Below are 19453 nucleotides of genomic sequence, written 5' to 3'. Positions count from 1 at the left end.
GTTTTGAGCCAGCGGCCAGTCTAGAACAAAGGACCCTCGAGAGACTTCCCTCCGTCTCCATGTGCTCTACTTCTATTGGATAGACGCGTCGCGTTCAACGGATTCATTTGCATAAAGATGGGCATCGGCCAGCTTTTTGACGTGCAGCATTTTTCCAAATGAAGCGCCGCCTTCACGGGATGCTTTGCGGGCGCGTTAAAGTCGCGTGACGTCACCCATAGGAATACGGTATGGATCCACTTTTGCAGCACGACTGAAGCGTGTTGTCGCGACACCTTCCCACATTTGTAAGTTGATGGACGTTCCTCAAGTTTATTGATTATTGATAATTATTGATTATTCATTTTTCCAAATGAAACGCCGCCTTCCCGGTATGCTTTGCGGGTGCGTTAAAGTCGCATGATGTCACCCATAGGAATAAAGTGGAGTGCAGCGCGACAAAAGTGTCGCACGGACAAGTGGATCCGCACCGTGAACGCACTGAAAAGCCCTCGCGCTACTCATATGCTGAGAGAGATAGAGCAGTAGAGTTGTACGATTCATCTTTAAAATACTGTGATCTCCATTCAAACACACACACGATCTTCTTCCAGTTCCTCTGTCTATTAAACCTTTGACAAAATCATATCGCAACATTCAAATCTGTGTTGGCACTGCCACTGACCCAGAGAGAGTTGTCATGAAACAGCTTCACAAAAGGTCTTTTAAACCTCATAATCGTATCAATATTTCTGTGATACAATAGTTCAAATGGTCATAGAAGTACTGGGATAAAAGTTTAAAGATCAAATATAAACACTGATGTCTACGGTAGCGATCAAAATAGAGTAAATCAGCTTTTTATAGAAACTTGGCACTTAAAATAACACATTTATCGATTACATTGTTTCGCCACTAGGTGGTGACAATTGACTGTTAAAAAATTGATTTATTTAATTATTTATTCAAGAGAATGTAGTACTGTATGATGCTTCTGAAATAAAACTAAAAAATGATGTATGTATGATTTAACTTTTCTCCATAGTCTAGTGTTAAAATCAAATCACAATACATTGCAATATCGAATCGCAATATTGTAGAGTCGCAGTTCTTAAAAATTGCAATACATATCGTATCGGCACCCAATTATTTGTATATAGTCTCTTAATATATTAACTACAGCTTATATACTATATAGGGGTGTGCGATATCACGATTTTTGATCATGGACGATTAAAATGTCTCCACGATCTGCTTTTGAAGAAATTGTTTTTAAGATTTCCACTCTGGAGGGTGGTTTCACTTTTTTGCGTTTTTAAGCCCCCAAAACGGCGTCGCCGTGTAAACAAAAGGCACATCCGACAAAATATTTTTACGTTTTCACCCGGAATCGTTCTCGTGTAAACAGGGCCTAAGTGTGCAAAGTTATAACGTGTGTAATGTGGACGGAAAAAATTAAACAATCCTGCAAGATTGCCTCTGTAACACAAAATAATAACATTTCATGAAAACTGGCAAAGAATAGAACGAGTTCATAACACATTAAAATAACCTGTCATCATACTATCAAATTTAAAGATCATACATCGTGAATTAAATAACATTTGTAACGTGGACAGATAAATGAGTAATTCTGCTGAATAGAGCACCAATAACTCTTTATGCAAAGTAACCCTGAATATTTGTTAACTAAAGGACAATTCATTTACTGCAGAAGTAAATGGAAGGCAGTTGAGGCAGATTAATAAAAGTCAAGTAGCGGTCAGGGTGAACCTGATATCTACCTGGTGACAATCATGGCAGTCGGTATAACCTACTGTGACCGTGTCCTGCGGTCCTAAAATGCTAAAACAACTTCAAACAAGTCAGCAACTTTGAATGGGTTATGTCCCGTTATGGTCACAGGTCCATAAAAGATCCACATGGGATGAACACACTCAATGTCATCTCTCCTTGGCCACGAGAATGAGTTGCATGCCGGGTCTTTGTGTAGAAACTTGAACTTCACATGAGGGACGTCAACACCTTCACAGAGACAGTGATCTGTTACTCTTCCTATGTAATAGGCACGGTCATAATACACAGCATAATAGTCGTCCTTCTTGAGGTCTGAACCTGCAGGCAAAAAGCAGAATATCAGAAAAAAAATATTTTTGCAATTATATGAGCACCTATTTATGAACCATAAACATGATAAAAGAGGTAGTGATTTCACAGCTTACATCTGTACAGCTGCTTTGTATCTAGCTGGTTTCTCTCTGTCTTCTCTCCACTTGTGGGCCTGTTTTGCACTCTCATGACTGTAGGACTGGACTTCTGCAAAATTATATTAGGAAATAAACTTAAAAAGAGAGAGAATGTTCAGCTCACATTTTTCATGTGAACTTTTAATCTTTGTATGGAATTCCAGATGACGCTAAAATATGGACAATTACCTGAGACTCACTGTTCAACTGTGTTTGGGAGCAGCCAGCTACAACAACAGGGTCAGTCTCATGTACATTTGTTGCAGAACTTCGGTCCTGAAAGTGATGTGAAACATTTGTTGTGTTAAAAAATCTGTATGATATCAATGATGTGTAAGGTGATTGAATACTGTATACAATTGAATACACTTTTATCAACTGAAAAACCATGTAAAAAATGTATTAGTATCTGTACTCACCTCAAGCTGGAAATGACCACTTTCTAAGTCTTCTATGAGATCATCCACTAGATCACCCATTTCTGCAAGATCACCTGCATCGGAGTCTGGGCTTGGAAACAATGCTGAAATTGAAAGAAATGAGTGTTATATCAAAGCTTAAAATACATTGAAAACATATAAAAGTATTATCTTTTAGTTTTGATGTGTGGTAAACTTTTTGAAGAGAAGCTGACAGAGCTTTTACCTCACCTGATATACCAGAGATGTTCAGGGATGGATCTGCATATGGCTGTTTCTTCAGCTCGATTACCCTATCAACCCAGGGACCTGTGTATGATCTATCAGCACACTCTCCTCTGCCCTCTTCACATGCTTTGCAGTGGCAGGACAACCTGCGAGTCGGGACACTGTACGGCTCACGACCTCGAACAACATGAATGTGTCTTGTCCCTGGAACAGTCACAACATCAACCCAGTCTTGACGTTCACGAACAACTTGCTCAAGAGGTACAAAGTAGAAACATCACCTGGAATGACTGCATGTACCAGAATCTAGAAGAGCAGGCTTTGTCAGTTCTTTCTCACAAAATCTAAAGAAAGATTCTGGAGAGTTGATGATTTCATCACTAGCCTTGACGGTACGAGCTGCTGCAGATTTCACCACGCCCCCTTCCCCATCACATGGAGACTTACCATGACGAGACCCAAAAAAGTGTCTTTCTACAACCAACTCTAGATCCTGCTGACCGAATGAAATGTCAACAAAAGGAGTTTTAGACTTGTATTGTCCACTACATCCATCTGTGAACTGAATCATCCTGGACAATGCAAGTTGGCGAACTTCTTTCAGATGACCAGTGACAGTTTTAACAAATACTGCGACAGCATGGGAATCATGCTTGGCATCATTTGACACAATTATCACTGAATCTCGTACTGGCTCTGGATCACCACAAGAACAAGAGTATAAACACACTACTGGGTGAATTGTAACCTGGACTTTAGCCCAGTGGGCACTCTGTACCTCGTTCTGTAAAAGGCATGTATAATTCTCAGCGAAGTCAATAATACAGACAACTGAATCTTTGGGGGTATTTCCCAGAACTTCTGCTGCTGCCATCTAGCTTGAAAAAGATGGTTGGGTAAGATCTTGAGCTCACTTTTCATCTCCTGGATCAATTCTTTAAGCTGGCCAGACCTAGGTAGTAGGGCCTTCCTAAGATTTCCACGCACTGTAGTATTTCCCCAGACCTGCCAGGAGACTTTGTTTTCTGCTGCTACATCTAGTGGTTGCAGATATGCTTCTACAGCATCAACACCGCATTCTTGACATTTTCGGTCAATACACGGTAACTTGTGAAGCTTTCTGGCATCATCTGAAGGCGGACAGACGGTGATGTCACTTGAATGGTATCGATTTCTGATTTTGCAGTCCAGATTTTTTGCTTGGACAACCTGGTTTATCACCTTTAACTTCAAGTCAATATTCTAACAATATTCACAAAGGCATTGGTTCAAATGGGCTTTTACATAGGGCAAAATGTGGCTTGGTCGGAGTGTGCCAAACTTACTGAAGCACAACTTCATGTTGAGATTCTCATTTTGCCAGGCAGAGTATGTGGATTTCATGCTTTTCTGCAGGATTTGCTTCTGTAATCCAGTTCGTTTGCTGACTGTTTTCTTGTGAGGCAGTGTCGTTGATACATCAGGTCTTCTCAAAAATTCTTGCACAGAAAGCCAAATTGGATCACTTACTGCATCACAACGTTTTTTTCGTTGTTCTTGCCCTTCTTTTCTCAGATGGTCATATTTCCTTATGATCTTCTCTGATATTCCTAACTTTCTGCTAGAGGCATCCCTGACTTGCTTACTGGCAGATCCAAGGATGGCTGCAAGATTGGCATTAAACATTCTTCTATTGGCTGTGGACATCTGTTTGCAAGTTTGCTTCACATATCCTAAAACAGAATCCACATCTGTCATGGAGAGCAATTTTTTTTCGCAGGCTTGCAGATACAACTAAGCCAGCTTCTATTGTGCCATACTTCTGTGGACTTTTTGGCATCAGCCTTTTTATCCTCCAGGTTGCCTTCCTTCTAGAAAAATCAGTTTTGTACCCAGAACTGGTAGACAAAACAGGTGTTGCATTTAGCTAACACTGTATTTGAACCGGATTAGATTCCTGATTAGCAGGTGTTGCAGGCTCCCGTGTGATTAGGTGGATTGTTATTGATGCTTGAGTCATTCTTCGCTTCTGCTAACACCCTTTTCCTGTTGCGATCCTTTTCTCTCTCCCGTCTTTTCTTTTGTGCAGACATCCTAGCTCTCTGTTCATGCTTATTGCTCTTAAAGTATTCCCTTCTTGCGGCTATTTTTTCCAGTTCACTCCTAGTTTGAGGCTTTCTTGACATGACACCTTGTGTTTCCTCACCCCCTTGAAGATTCTCTTTCTGGCGTTCTCTATACCTTCTCATCCTTTCACGGACTTGTGCTTTCTGAATTTCCTTCTTTCCATCTGATAGATTCTTCCTGTACTCCTTTAATCTCTGTTGCTCTTCCAATCTATGCAATACATTCAATTCAGGGTTCTGCTTTAACTTAGCCCGGTACCTCCGCATTCCAGCAGCAGATTTACTTGTTCTTGAAACCACATCTGGACCATTCTCATTCCTTGGCAGGTTTCTCTCTCCTCCAGGACGCTCCATGGAGCGAAGCCTCAACTTGAGGAGAACTGCCATAAATTCTGAAAAAAGTAAATAAAATAAAGAAAGGCCATATATATATATGTAAGAATATATGTATGTTTGCAAAGGATATGTATAAGAGTTATGACTAATTATTTTTTAACACTTGAAATTTATAATTATGTTTAATTATATGCTCTGAACACCACAGTAAACTTAATTTACAGAATAGCTGTTTAATTTCTTGAATACACTTCTTAAATTAAGAATCTGAAATATGAATGATGACTGTTAGTCTCCATGTTCATGTCAATTACAAGATAAGGATATTATCTTCTCTATGATAGGCTGCAATTTACATAGCCTGATTTACAGAATATGATGCTGCATGAATGGTGGCCTACAAAGTATTTGGAAAAGTTTTTTGATTCCATATTAGGCCTGCCGGTGTGTTCCTTTTAAAACAATGAATATACTACTTCAGACATTTATAGGCATGGTGTGCTAGGAGAAATAATACACAAAACTAAAGGCTCATTCTACAGAAACATCCACTTTTGGTATGGCAAGTGTCAGGATACAGGCACAGAGGCGGAGGTAAGTGAATTCAAACGTGAGTTTATTTACAATGATTCAAGTGACAAGGTGAATTGGCAAGGTTCAGGTGAAGGTGCGGTGACGATCACTACGTTCAGAGCGGATTCCAGGTGAGCAGATCCTCCTTTAGTTAGCTTGGCGTGAGCAGACACTGTTCATTGATCCGTCTCCTTTTCCATTTCAGATACAGTAGCGGACACGGAGATCTCGGCGGGAACGTGGGACACTCAGACGAAATCTCCAGGACTCGGGGAACATGGGACCAGGCAGGACTTCTGGGAACAACGGGACAAGGATACAAAGGTGAGTATTTCAAAGGTGAGTATACGTTACATGGTGGTTTTCAGGTTGACTTGGAGACTTCAGGAGACAGAGGGTTATGGTCTATTCCTGTTGGAGGCTTGACAAAGACTGAAGTGTGCATGGGTGTTTTGTAGAGCTGGGTGATGAGGTAATTGATGGTGCACAGGTGTGAGTGGTTAGTATTCCGGGGAGAGTGATCTTTGAGTGACACTACCCCCTCCTCCAGCGTCCGCGCCAGCGGACCCAGCACCCCGACGTCGCGGGGGTCTACCTCGAGGTCGAGGAGCAGGTTTTTCAGGATGTTGTTCATGGAAGTCAGTGAGTAGCATGGGATCGAGGACGTCCTTACGAGGTACCCAACACCTCTCCTCTGGTCCATAATTCTCCCAGTCAACCAGGTACTCGAGTTGACCACCCCAACGTCGGGAGTCCAGGATCCTTCTAACAGCGAAGATGGATTCTGCTTCAATGGGGAGTACCGGAGGATTCTCATCTTGCGCCACATCAGTAGAGGGAACTGGAACAGGTGAGTGATGGGGCTTCAGAAGGGAGACATGGAATGAGGGGTGGATGCGATACTGGTTTGGCAGACGGAGCTGGAAGGTAACTGGATTAATTTGCCTCGTTATGGGAAATGGACCGATGTATCTTGGACTTAGTTTGCGACAAGGTAGTCTCAGCCGGATATCCTTGGTCGAAAGCCAAACCAGTTGGCCAGGTTGGTATTCGGGGGCGTTGCGACGATGAGCGTCTGCGAAGTGACTGTGGCGGTTTATGGCTTGTTGGAGGTGATGGTGAGCTTGGTTCCATACCCTCTCACTGTTCCGGAACCAGGCGTTGACTGCAGGGACTTCTGAGGACTCCCTGGACCACGGGAACAGTGGGGGTTGGTAACCCAGAATGCATTGGAACGGGGTTAAGTTGGTGGAGGTTTGTCGAAGGGAGTTTTGAGCATACTCTGCCCATACGAGATAGCGGCTCCAGAGATGCTGGTTGGCATGGCAGAAAGTACGGAGGAAACGGCTGACATCCTGGATTTTACGTTCCGCCTGCCCATTCGCCTGTGGGTGATACCCTGAAGTTAGACTTACGGTTACGTTCATTAATGCAAAGAAGGCTCGCCACACCTTTGAGATGAATTGTGGCCCCCTGTCTGACACAATGTCCTCTGGAAGGCCGAAATTCCGGAAGACATGTTCCATTAACAGTTCTGCGGTTACAAATGCTGTGGGTAAGTTCTTCAGGGGAATCAACTTGCACGCTTTAGAAAAGCGATCAATGGCCACCAGGATACAGGTGTTTTCCTCTGAGGGTGGAAGGTCAGTCACAAAATCAACCCCAATGTGTGACCAGGGTCTTTGTGGAACAGGTAGGGGCATGAGCTTTCCAGCGGGTAAGTGACGGGGATTCTTATTCATAGCGCACAGGATTCATCCTTGGATGAAGGTCTTGACATCGCGGAGCATGTTGGGCCACCAGTAGCGGGTCTGGAGGGTGGAGCAGGTCTTGGTTATTCCAGGGTGACCCGTCCCAACGGATGAGTGTGCTGAGGAGATTAGTGACATGCGAAATTCATCGGGTACGTAAATCTTTCCGGCTGGGCACTCTGGAGGACTGGGCTGGTGTCGGGACAACTCCATCAGTTGCTCGTTTAAATCCCACTGAATGGGATTGACAAACATCCTTTCTGGTAAGATATTCTCGGGTTCTTCGTGGTGAGTTTCGGGGGCATGGAGACGAGACAGAGCATCCGCTCGGACGTTCTTTGAACCAGGGCGATAGGAGATCTGGAAATGGAATCGAGTAAAGAAGAGTGCCCATCTGGCCTGGCGTGGATTGAGTCGCTTTGCTTCCTTTAAGTACTGGAGATTCTTGTGGTCAGTGAGAGCCAGGAATGGGTGTTTGGCGCCCTCTAACCAGTGTCGCCATTCTTCAAGAGCAAGCTTTACCGCCAGGAGTTCCCGATTGCCGATATCATAGTTTACCTCAGCAGGCGATAACTTGTGAGAGAAGAACGCACATCGCATAGGTTTGGGGGACGAGTTGGAGTACTGGGATAACACAGCTCCTACCCCAGTAGTGGAGGCATCAACTTCAACAATGAACATTTCCTCAGGATTAGGATGTCGGAGTAGAGGAGCTGTGGTGAACGCTGTCTTTAGAGACTGGAATGCGTGATCGGCCTCACTGGTCCAGAGCAGTGTCTTGGGCTTTCCTTTGAGGAGAGATGTTAGAGGGGCAGTTAACAGGCTGTACTGGTGAATGAACCTCCGGTAAAAATTGGCAAATCCAAGGAACCTTTGCAATTCTTTAACAGTCTGTGGGGTTGGCCAGGAAGCTATCGCCTTGGTCTTGCGATCGTTCATCTCTACTCCTTTTTCACTGAGTTGATAACCGAGGAACTCGACTGAGGTTTGGTGGAAGGAACATTTCTCTGCCTTAAGGAACAGGGAGAATTCACGTAGCCGTTGGAGTACTAGGGAGACATGTCGTTGATGTTCCACTGGATCCTTGGAATAGATTAGAATGTCGTCAATGTAGATTATTACGAACCGATTCAGGTAATCTCAGAAGACTTCATCCGTTAAGCTTTGGAAGATGGAAGGAGCGTTTACCAGACCATATGGCATAACCAAATATTCGTAATGGCCTGCTGGGGTGATGAACGCGGTCTTCCATTTGTCGCCTTCTCGAATTCGGATGAGATTATATGCACTTCTCAAATCCAGTTTGGTGAATACCTTAGCCTCTCGAAGTTGTTCCAGAGAGGAAGGAACCAGCGGGAGTGGATAGCTGAACTTCACGGTTATCCGATTCAGGGTTCTATAGTCGATACACGGACGTAGTCCGCCATCCTTCTTAGGGACAAAGAAAAAACTGGCAGCAGCAGGTGATGTGGAGGAGCGGATATAACCCTGTTTCAAGGCTTCTTCAATGTACTGTTGCATGGCTCTTTGTTCGGGGATAGACAGGGAGTAGATTCGTCCCTTAGGGATGGGCTCTCCTGGAACGAGATCGATGGCACAATCCCAGGCTCGGTGAGGTGGTAATTTGGCAGCCTCGACTGGATTGAACACATCTGCAAACAGAGAGTAACAGGTAGGGATGGACACTGACAGGCTTTCTGTGGGGCTTTCAACGGAGGTTGAGTTCACTGGAATGTTGCCGGGTATGTTAACGATGGGCGTGATCGCGAGTTCGGCAGTCCTGGACGCACATTTACAACCCCAAGTCAGTATTTTACCAGATTTCCAGTTGATATTCGGTTGATGTCGTATAAGCCATGGGCGGCCAAGGATTATATCAGTCTGACTGTTCTCTAATATGAAAGGTTCAAATAATTCATGGTGTGTGTCTTCGACACCGAGGATGACAGGTTTGATCTGAGATGTGAATACCCCTGATTTATGGTTTCACCCGTCACTGCATGGATGGAGTATGGTCTGGTGGTGGCTGACTTCTCGAGCTGGAGTTTTTGACAGAGCTGTCCGGAAATGAAGTTTCCTGCCGACCCGGAGTCCACAATGGCTGTGGCAGAAACATGGAAAGTCGCGGATTTTAGGATCACTGATATCGTTAATGGGGCTGACACCAAATCGGTCGTAAAGACAGAACTCACAAGCATTCTGGGGGGTCGAGTTGGACATGACTGACGAAAATGTCCTCCCATTCCGCAATACAGACATAATCTTAGCTCTCGACGTCGGGCACATTCCGCTGGAGACAGTCTGTGAGTATCCACTTGCATCCTTTCTCCACCTGCTTCGGATGGACCTTCCGCGGGGTACTGAGAGGTACTAGTGGGTCATTGAGTTTCGAGATAGCAGCCCTGAGCTCGTTGGTGCACGCGGAGAGCTTGCTGGATAAACTTTTCCACACCCAGGCTGTCATCATATATTGCCATTTGAAGACGGAGAGCAGGATTCAAACCACGTCGGTAGACAGAGATGAGCGCCTTCTCGTTCCACCCACTTGCGGAGGCTAGAGTGCGAAACTCCAATGAATACTCAGAAACCGATTTTCTGCCCTGATGCAGTTGCAGTAGTTTGTCGCTGGTGGAGGAATCATCAACTGGTCGCCCGAAAACTTCTTTAAAATGGTCTACGAATTCCTGTACCGACGAGGTAACAGTGGATTCCTGTAACCACAATGTTTCAGCCCATCTTAAAGCAGCCCACGGATAGCTGTTGGATTATAAAAGCAATCTTCGATCTTTCTGTGGGGTACAACTGGGTCTGCTGTTCCAAAGCGAGCAAACACTGAAGCAGGAACCCGTTGCAATCCTCCGCCCGACCGGAGAATGGCGCTGGACGTGATGCTGGGTTCGCGAAGCAAACCATAGAAGAAGTGGGGCCTGCGGAAGTACTGAGCGTCGGCTGACTGGAATTCACACCAGCGGTTGTAGGTTGTACAGGATTATCACCATGGCGGGTAGACTCCATCGCGCTGTTTCTTTTCTTTTGTTGGTCAAGCCTTCTGTCAGGATACAGGCACAGAGGCGGAGGTAAGTGAATTCAAACGTGAGTTTATTTACAATGATTCAAGTGACAAGGTGAATTGGCAGTGATCTTTGAGTGGTGGATGGGAATGAATCTGATTGATTCCTGACAGCAAGATGTCTAAAAATTGATTTATTTTTCTAACATTTAAACTTACACCACATTATTAGATTACCCTTTGACTTTATGAATACGCATTAATGACAGCTTAATGATTTTTTATATTTTTTGTGTATTTATTTAAAGACAGCATGTTACATTTTTTTTTCACTGATGTTACCCTACTTCTTTGGCAATATTAATTTTTTCAGCACATGTAGTCAGAGTCACCGAAATAATAATAATAATCCAACAAATAAGGAGATTATGTTTTATTTATTGTAATCAGGTTTGTTAAAAGTGTGCTTGAATGAGGTTAGTTCGTTTGCGCAATGAACATATTTGAAAACCAGTTAAAATCAAGTAATGATGCAATCCTTTAAATCTTAACTTTTGAGTGTAGCAGAATTAAATGGATGTAAAATTATTATTATGTGACATTGTATTGACAAATTTTACCACAAAGCTAATGTTTAAACTAGCTTTATTGTGTGCCGTCAGTGCGGAAAATCTGCGTGTGTTCCTTAACATGCCCAGTTCAGTGTTGTTTAACAACCTATGCGATTGACGCCGACAGTTTATTCTAATCGCATAAGTGAGATTGTGTTAACCCACTATTAACGTGTTAACTTCGACAGCCTAAGCTATATTCTTACGAACATTGGACAGGAAAAAAAATCATCAAAAAAAACAAAACAGAAAAATGTAATTGACGATGTTGACTTTCATGAACAGCTTATTGAGTCAAAATACGCATAAAACAACGTTCGAAGTTGGACAGACTGAAAATTTCCTTCTAATTTACGAACAAGATGTGCAGAATCTGTCAAAATGTATAAAACCACCATTCATGCATGATCTTTCACGATGAACACGACGCCGCTTTCGGTCCGAAACCACTCGCAATCATCCGACTTGCACACTCTTTTATCCTTTCTCACCACAATGATCCTATTTAATGTTTACTTAACCAAAGTTTACCACGTTCGTATCATTTTAATGTTTGTAAACTTTTGGACAGAATCCACAAACTTACCCACATTTGTCGAAATCCGTGAAATCCTGTTAACTCTTCTTCCCACGCAGAGCGACCGTGACCTAGACAATCTTGTTTCTGACATGAGAACCGTCGAGACGTTAGGAGATGAAACCGTCAGAATAAAATGTACAAGCGTTATGAGTTTTGGACAGAAAATCTCGGCCCCTGTTTTATCCCGATTTATTAACAATTTATCATGTAACGACGCATATGAGAATTTAACCCACACAAGATGTTTTTATCATTTTGCTACTGATAGAATTACATGGAAAATGTTTCCATTGCATCGTGGTAGATTAAGGGAATTATACTTTCAGTGTTAATATTAGTATTTTGTAGAAGACACACCAAAATAAATGTTATGCGCCAAAATTCAGGATTTTATTAAAGCAAATTAAAGAAATGACTTAGGAAAAATCCAGATGCACTGAATGTCCCACCCTGACATCTGCAATTTCTGGGGACCAAGGCTTAGTGAGATAAAAGTAACTTTATTATTTCTTACATCTATCTTTAACAAAATAGTGAACTAAAAATAAAAAAATTATTCAATCTATATTGTTCATTACACCCCTTGTGGACAGAAACTGTGGAATCGCCCTAATAGGTATCACAAAGTAGTGTGTGAACAGAATATATGTATGTTTGTATACCTATGGAAATGCAGGAGTAAGACACTTTGGGAACAGTTGAGAAAGGACCTTTGACCCTAGTATTTACCCTAGTATTTACCTTTGTTGGTCTTAACCGTTAACTATTGATGAATAGAAGGATATTAAACAGCATATGTCTTATCTTGAACGTGCATGGGGGAAAAGAAACCCGCTGAGTAAAGACCTTGAGAATAGTATAAAGGCTGCCCGGCTCTTCCTGTCAGGGTCTCACTCACTCCACAGGGTAACTGCTGTGTTGGCGACTGGGCCTATTCTTGCAAGAATAAATACTTCTCTTTTTATTAATTTGACTCTGAGTGTCTCTTACGCAGTGATCATGTTTAACAGAATTTTTGCCACAATAATAATCATGTAGTGATACATCTGATATGGTGACAGTCCTGGTTCAGGTGAAACACACAACACTTCCCTCTTTTCAGCTGCACATACACATTTTGAGGAAATGCTCACGCTTTTACAAGGGTCTGTTTCCACAAGCATTACAAGGCAAGTTGATTTACACCAAACATTTGTACTTTAAAAAAAAAACCTCTTCACTGTAACCTGCATCTGTTGCCTTGTTTGTAGTTCGTCTAGTTTATTTTACTTTCTTTTGTGGGATAATAATATAGTAAGATGTAACTGTACGTACACACCGCCGCCGACTTGAGCTTTCAAAGTTACCGGAAGTCATTCATTTTCAATGGAAGCTGACTTCTCTCAGCTACAAGGAGCGTCAAATCCATCGGTGTCGCGTTTTGGGCGTTTTGAGTGAACAGAGCGTAAATCAGAAAGTTGAAAGTAGCTCAACTTTATGGTAATGAACTATGGCGCGATTCAGCGGCAAGCAGCGGCAAAACGCCAGCAACCAATTGGAATAAAGACGTCCTTCGCGGTGGCTGATTCCGGAGAAACATACGATGTAAACTTTCGTTCCTACAAAAACATTAGATCCGAGAAAATGGAGGAGAAGCTAATCATCACCGTTGCTGGGTTTCCTATCATTTATGATATGACGTTGATGATCCATAATGATCCAGTGAAAGACATTTGAGGATGAGTTCAACTTTTACTGGAAATATTTACTAACGCTCGTTTTAAGCAGGAATGCAATTAATTTCCTCACGGTAACACCGATTTGCCCAATTGCATTAGATGCAAATAATAATAATAATAATTATTATAGCGAATTATTTTAATTTTTTTCGACCAAATGTGACCAAAACGGTTATAAAAATGCTGTCATTGTAAAAGGTTTCTAGTGTCAATGTATTGCTTGTTTTTTCTGTTAACATTTCATGTTGTGACACTTCTCTTCTCTCAAACATAGAATGTTGCTACGTCAGAGGGGCCAAAGCGTCAACAAGCTTCCCCGTACTTTTTGACAAGAGTCCTTGACAGGGCGATCAGAGCTTCTTTGCAGCTCAAGTCGCCGGCGGTGTGTACGTACAGTAAATGTTCCTCTTCAGGGAGACTCTTCACCGCTGCCTTCTACCGCCAGCAGGATCTGACGGTTCAAGCTGGAATCTGTTGCTGAACCACCGGATGGGGCTTACGCCAGACATATATTGTATGCACTATCTACTGTACATATTAATCCTTATTCACTCCGAGTCTTTATGGTAGAGATGATCTTACCCCAGTATCTCCAGTTTACAGTGAGGAATCGCCAGTAGATCAGAAAGCTGCTTGATTCCTGAGTCTCCTAGTTTATTCCCAGACAGATTCAGTATTCTCAGGTGTGAGGTGTTTGATCTCAGAGCTGAAGCCAGAGCAACACAACCTTCATCTGTGACAACACAATCAACCAACCTGTAGAGAACAATGACACACATTAAGCCTATATTTTTCAACCCTATTAGAAGAAAATAAACAAAACCCTAGGTATTTATTTGAAACAGTTGTTAAACTAACAAAAAATAAAGCTTCAAGCCCAGAAGTTTCCAAGCAGCACAACAGTAATGACTTAATGACCTTCTTCACTTACAAGATTGATAATATCAGGATGAAAATTATAACTATGCAACCGTCTACTATAGCATTGCAACCGTCTACTAGTGCATTGTAGTCTCCCTAAGGAAAAATTCGATTCATTTATTGCTATAGAAGAGGAATAATTTTCTAAGATCCTGTGTGATCCCTGATCCTGATCGATTGCTCCTGTCTGCCTAGCTGCCTGCTGTGTTTTGTTTGCTTCGAGGCTGTAAGCTCCGTCTAAGCCTCGTATTAGCTTTGTATTTCTTTCTGTTTTGAACCATCATTTACTACCATTTCTAGTTGTTTATACTAATAAATACAGCTTAGACAACATCTCAGATTAACCTGACATCGCTAGCTTCCGTTATTGTTAGCACAACACGCTAGTAACTCGCTAGCCTGTTAACACGCCACCCGTGCGCTCAGTTATTTATTTATTTATTTTTCTCTCGCGCGCCCGCGCCTCTGAGTTCATAAAAAGCCCAGGTGAGTAAGAATCAGTCAACAAATACGGTGAGTAATGTCTTGTCCTGTTATTGTCACCTGCCCTTCATTTTACATGTTTAGCATAGCCTTCCCCGTCGGCAATATAGGGTTTATATGTGATAAAGGCAAGGAGACAGTCAGACTGACGGAGAAGATTTCAGAATTAGAAACACGCATCCAAACTTTAATTGAGGATAGTAAGTGTGCAAGAGCTTTAGATACTATTTTGGATGCGCCTAGCATAGTGAACTCTTTACATGATTCGGTTCCGGCTGAATTATTGCCTGTGCAGCCAGGCAGATGGGTGACAGTCAAGGATCGCTCTAGTCGCGGATCAAAAAACCACTCTTCCGTTCCGATTACCACAACAAATCGATTTGCCCCACTCAGTGAAACCCCCACTGAGAATTCTGTTGATTGTGCCCTGGTAATTGGCGATTCTATTACACGGAACGTGAAAATAGGGACACCAGCCAACATAGTCACATGTTTGCCGGGAGCCAGAGCGCCTGACATCAAAGCAAATTTAAACATTTAGCCAAGGCTGCAAAGCCAACTCCGTGTTACAAGTATGTTAGACCTATCACTTCTGCCACTAAAGATTGCTTTATCAATAATCTTCCTAATCAGTTTCATAATGCTAATCGTAAATTCTCTAAGATTGTTATTCACGTCGGCACTAATGATGTTCGACTTCGCCAGTCGGAGATCACCAAAATTAATATTAAAGAGGTTTTTGAACTCGCAAGTACGATGTCAAGCACTGTAATTTGCTCTGGCCCCCTTCCTGTTCGAAGGAGTGATGAGATAGTTAGCAGATTGTCATCACTCAATGGCTGGCTGTCTAAGTGGTGTCCGCAAAATAATATAGAATTCATAGACAATTGGAAAAGTTTTTGGGGCTAACCTGACCTGTTGAAAAATGGTATTCATCCCTCCTGGGATGGTGCTGCTCTTCTCTCTAGTAATTTGGCTCATAGTCTTAGAGACAAAACATGACAATCTGGGGCTCAGGTCAGGAAGCAGACAAACTGGCTAAACCGACCGTCTGCTAGCGGCCTCGCGTCACCAAGGTCAGATAAATCCCATCACATAGAGCCTCTTTCACCTAGATATCATCATATAGAGACTGTGTCTGTTCCCCGAATTTGGAAATCCAAAAAACTTCCAAACCGATCTAAGGTTAAAAATGTAATTGATATTCAACAAATAAAAAATAGATATAATACAGATGAACAAACGATAAAGCTTGGGTTACTGAATATCCGATCCCTTACTTCAAAAGCGCTCATAGTTAATGATATGATTTCAGATTATAACCTAGATGTGCTGTGTTTGACAGAAACCTGGCTAAAACCAGACGATTACATTACTTTAAATGAGTCCACCCCGCAAGATTACTGTTATAAACATGAACCTCGCCTGAAAGGGGGAAGTGTAGCTGTAATTTATAGTAATATTTTCAAAACCACTAAAAAATCTAGTTTTAAATATACTTCTTTTGAAGTGTTGGTGCTTAATGTAAAAATATATAATGTAAACGATAAATCAAGTTTGAGAATTCTGCTGGCAACTGTATACAGGCCACCAGGGCACCATAAAGATTTTATCAAAGAATTTGCTGAATTTCTATCAGAATTAGTATTGACTGCAGATAAAGTCCTAATTGTTGGTGATTTTAATATACATGTAGATAATGAAAAAGATGCATTGGGATTGGCAGTTAAAGACATTCTTAACTCTATTGGAGTTAGACAACACGTGTCAGGACCTACTCATTGTCGTAATCATACTCTAGATCTAATATTATCACATGGAATCAATGTTGAAGCTGTTGAAATTCTGCAGCAGAGCGACGACATCTCAGATCATTATCTAGTCTCATGTAAATTACATTTAGCCAAGGCTGCAAAGCCAACTCCGTGTTACAAGTATGTTAGACCTATCACTTCTGCCACTAAAGATTGCTTTATCAATAATCTTCCTAATCAGTTTCATCATCTCAGCATCCCAGATAGCTTAGAAGAACTTGCTATTGCAACAGAAACTTTTAACTCTCTCCTTTCCAGCACTTTAGACACAGTTGCTCCGTTGCGCTTAAAGAAGATTAAAGAAAATAGTCCAACGCTGTGGTACAACGAGCACACCCGGGCCCTTAAGAGAGCAGCCAGAAAAATGGAGCGCAACAGGAAGAAAACAAAACTAGAGGTATTTCGGATTTCATGGAAGGAGAGCTCGATTGCTTACAGAGAGGCTTTAAAAGCTGCTAGATCTGCTTATTTTTCAACCCTATTAGAAGAAAATAAACATAATCCTAGGTATTTATTTGAAAAAGTGGCTACACTAACGAAAAAGAAAGCTTCAAGCCCAGAAGTTTCCAAGAAACACAGCAGTAATGACTTTATGAACTTCTTCACTTATAAGATTGATAATATTAGGGACAAAATTATAACTATGCAACCGTCTACTACAGCATCGCATCAGGGAGTGCATTATAGTCTCCCTGAGGTAAAATTTGATTCATTCATTGCCATAGGAGAGGAAGAATTTTGCAAACTCGTTAATTCATCTAAATCGACAACATGTATGTTAGACCCTATACCGACTAAACTATTGAAAGAGATGCTTCCAGAAGTCATAGATCCTCTTCTTAACATCATTAATTCGTCTTTGTCTCTAGGATACGTACCAAAAACCTTTAAGCTGGCTATGATTAAACCACTTGTTAAAAAAACGCAACTTGATCCTACTGAATTAGTCAATTACAGGCCGATCTCAAATCTACCTGTTCTATCAAAGATATTAGAAAAAGAAGTATCCTCACAACTGTGTTCCTTTCTTGAAGGAAATGATATCTGCGAGGATTTCCAGTCAGGATTTCGACCGCACCATAGCACTGAGACAGCTCTCATTAGAGTCACAAATGATTTGCTCTTATCATCCGATCGTGGTTGTATCTCTCTATTAGTGCTACTCGATCTTAGTGCTGCATTTGACACCATTGACCACAACATTCTCTTAAATAGACTAGAAAACTATGTTGGCATTAGTGGAATTGCACTAGCATGGTTTAAATCATATTTATCTGACCGCTATCAGTTTGTAGCAGTAAATGAAAAGATGTCTTATCAATCACAAGTTCAGTATGGCGTACCACAAGGCTCAGTTATCGGACCGCTGCTTTTCACTCTGTACATGCTACCTTTAGGAGATATCATTAGGAAACATGGAATTAGCTTTCACTGTTATGCTGATGATACTCAGCTCTATATTTCTTCCAAACCTAAAGAAACTCACCAATTCACAAAATTATCGGAATGCATAGTCGATATAAAAAATTGGATGACTAGTAAATTCCTACTACTAAATTCAGAAAAAACAGAGATTCTAATTATTGGACAAAAAACTTCCACACGTAATAACCTAGAAAACCGTCTAACACTTGATGGCTGCTCTGTTAAGTCTTCGTCGTCAGTTATGAACCTGGGTGTGCTCTTTGATACCAATCTTTCATTTGAAAGTCACGTCTCTATTGTCTGTAAAACTGCATTTTTCCATCTTAAAAATACATCTAAATTACGTCATATGCTCTCATTGACAAATGCGGAACAACTAGTTCATGCGTTCATGACATCAAGGCTAGATTATTGTAATGCTCTACTGGGTGGTTGCCCTGCACGCTTAATAAACAAACTACAGCTAGTTCAAAACGCAGCCGCTAGAGTTCTTACCAGAACCAGGAAGTATGACCATATTAGCCCGGTTCTGTCAACACTGCATTGGCTCCCTATTAAACATCGTATACATTTTAAAATATTGCTGATTACTTATAAAGCACTAAATGGTTTAGCTCCCCAGTACCTGAGCGAGCTCTTAACACATTATAGTCCTTCACGTCTATTGCGATCTCAAAGTTCTGGCCAGTTGATAATACCTAGAATATCTAAATCGACTGCTGGCGGTAGATCCTTTTCCTATTTAGCACCAAAACTTTGGAACAATCTTCCTAAAATCACGACCACTAGTCCTGCTAGTCTCCCCAATAACCCACGACGGTCAATCTCCCCCGAATACTGACTGGTTCCCGAACTACAGTTCCCACCATGCTTCACTCTGGCACTGATTTCATCCCCACCTGCGGGCAATGATCAATTACACAGCTGCATCTCATCCCCAGCTCTATATAACCCACGCTCACAGCTAGCTCAGTGCGAAGTCTTGGTTCACCCCTGTGTACATTTCTGAGCGTTTTCCTGACTATTGATAAGACATCTTTTCATTTACTGCTACAAACTGTAGCCAGATATAAACATGACCACTTAAACAATAAATAACATAATACTGTCAATATAAATATATATACAAATACTCATTAGTTTATGTTGTTAAATTACATCAGTTAAGATTAGGGGATGCAATCAGGTTCAGGTTCAGGTTACTTTATTTCTACCCGTAGGTAAATTAAGTTCCAGAGAACAAGTTTAGGCTAT

The 19453-nt window shown here is 41.7% G+C and overlaps 1 protein-coding gene across 2 annotated transcripts in view; it reads right to left on the bottom strand.

The window, feature by feature from the left end:
* Positions 1 to 19453, bottom strand: part of LOC143730847 (NLR family CARD domain-containing protein 3-like) — a 128258-nt gene that overhangs the window by 21340 nt on the left and 87465 nt on the right. For both annotated transcript variants that reach the window (XM_077221416.1, XM_077221417.1), the window contains exon 8: positions 14139 to 14312. In XM_077221416.1, coding sequence (XP_077077531.1) covers positions 14139 to 14312 — 174 coding nt within the window. The remainder of the gene's footprint in view (positions 1 to 14138; positions 14313 to 19453) is intronic.

Source organism: Siphateles boraxobius, unplaced genomic scaffold (genome assembly GCF_051911475.1).
Source record: "Siphateles boraxobius isolate OS27281-9 unplaced genomic scaffold, OSU_SipBor_1 82, whole genome shotgun sequence".
Taxonomy (NCBI): domain Eukaryota; kingdom Metazoa; phylum Chordata; class Actinopteri; order Cypriniformes; family Leuciscidae; genus Siphateles; species Siphateles boraxobius.
This window is presented reverse-complemented; position numbering and strand designations above follow the sequence as displayed.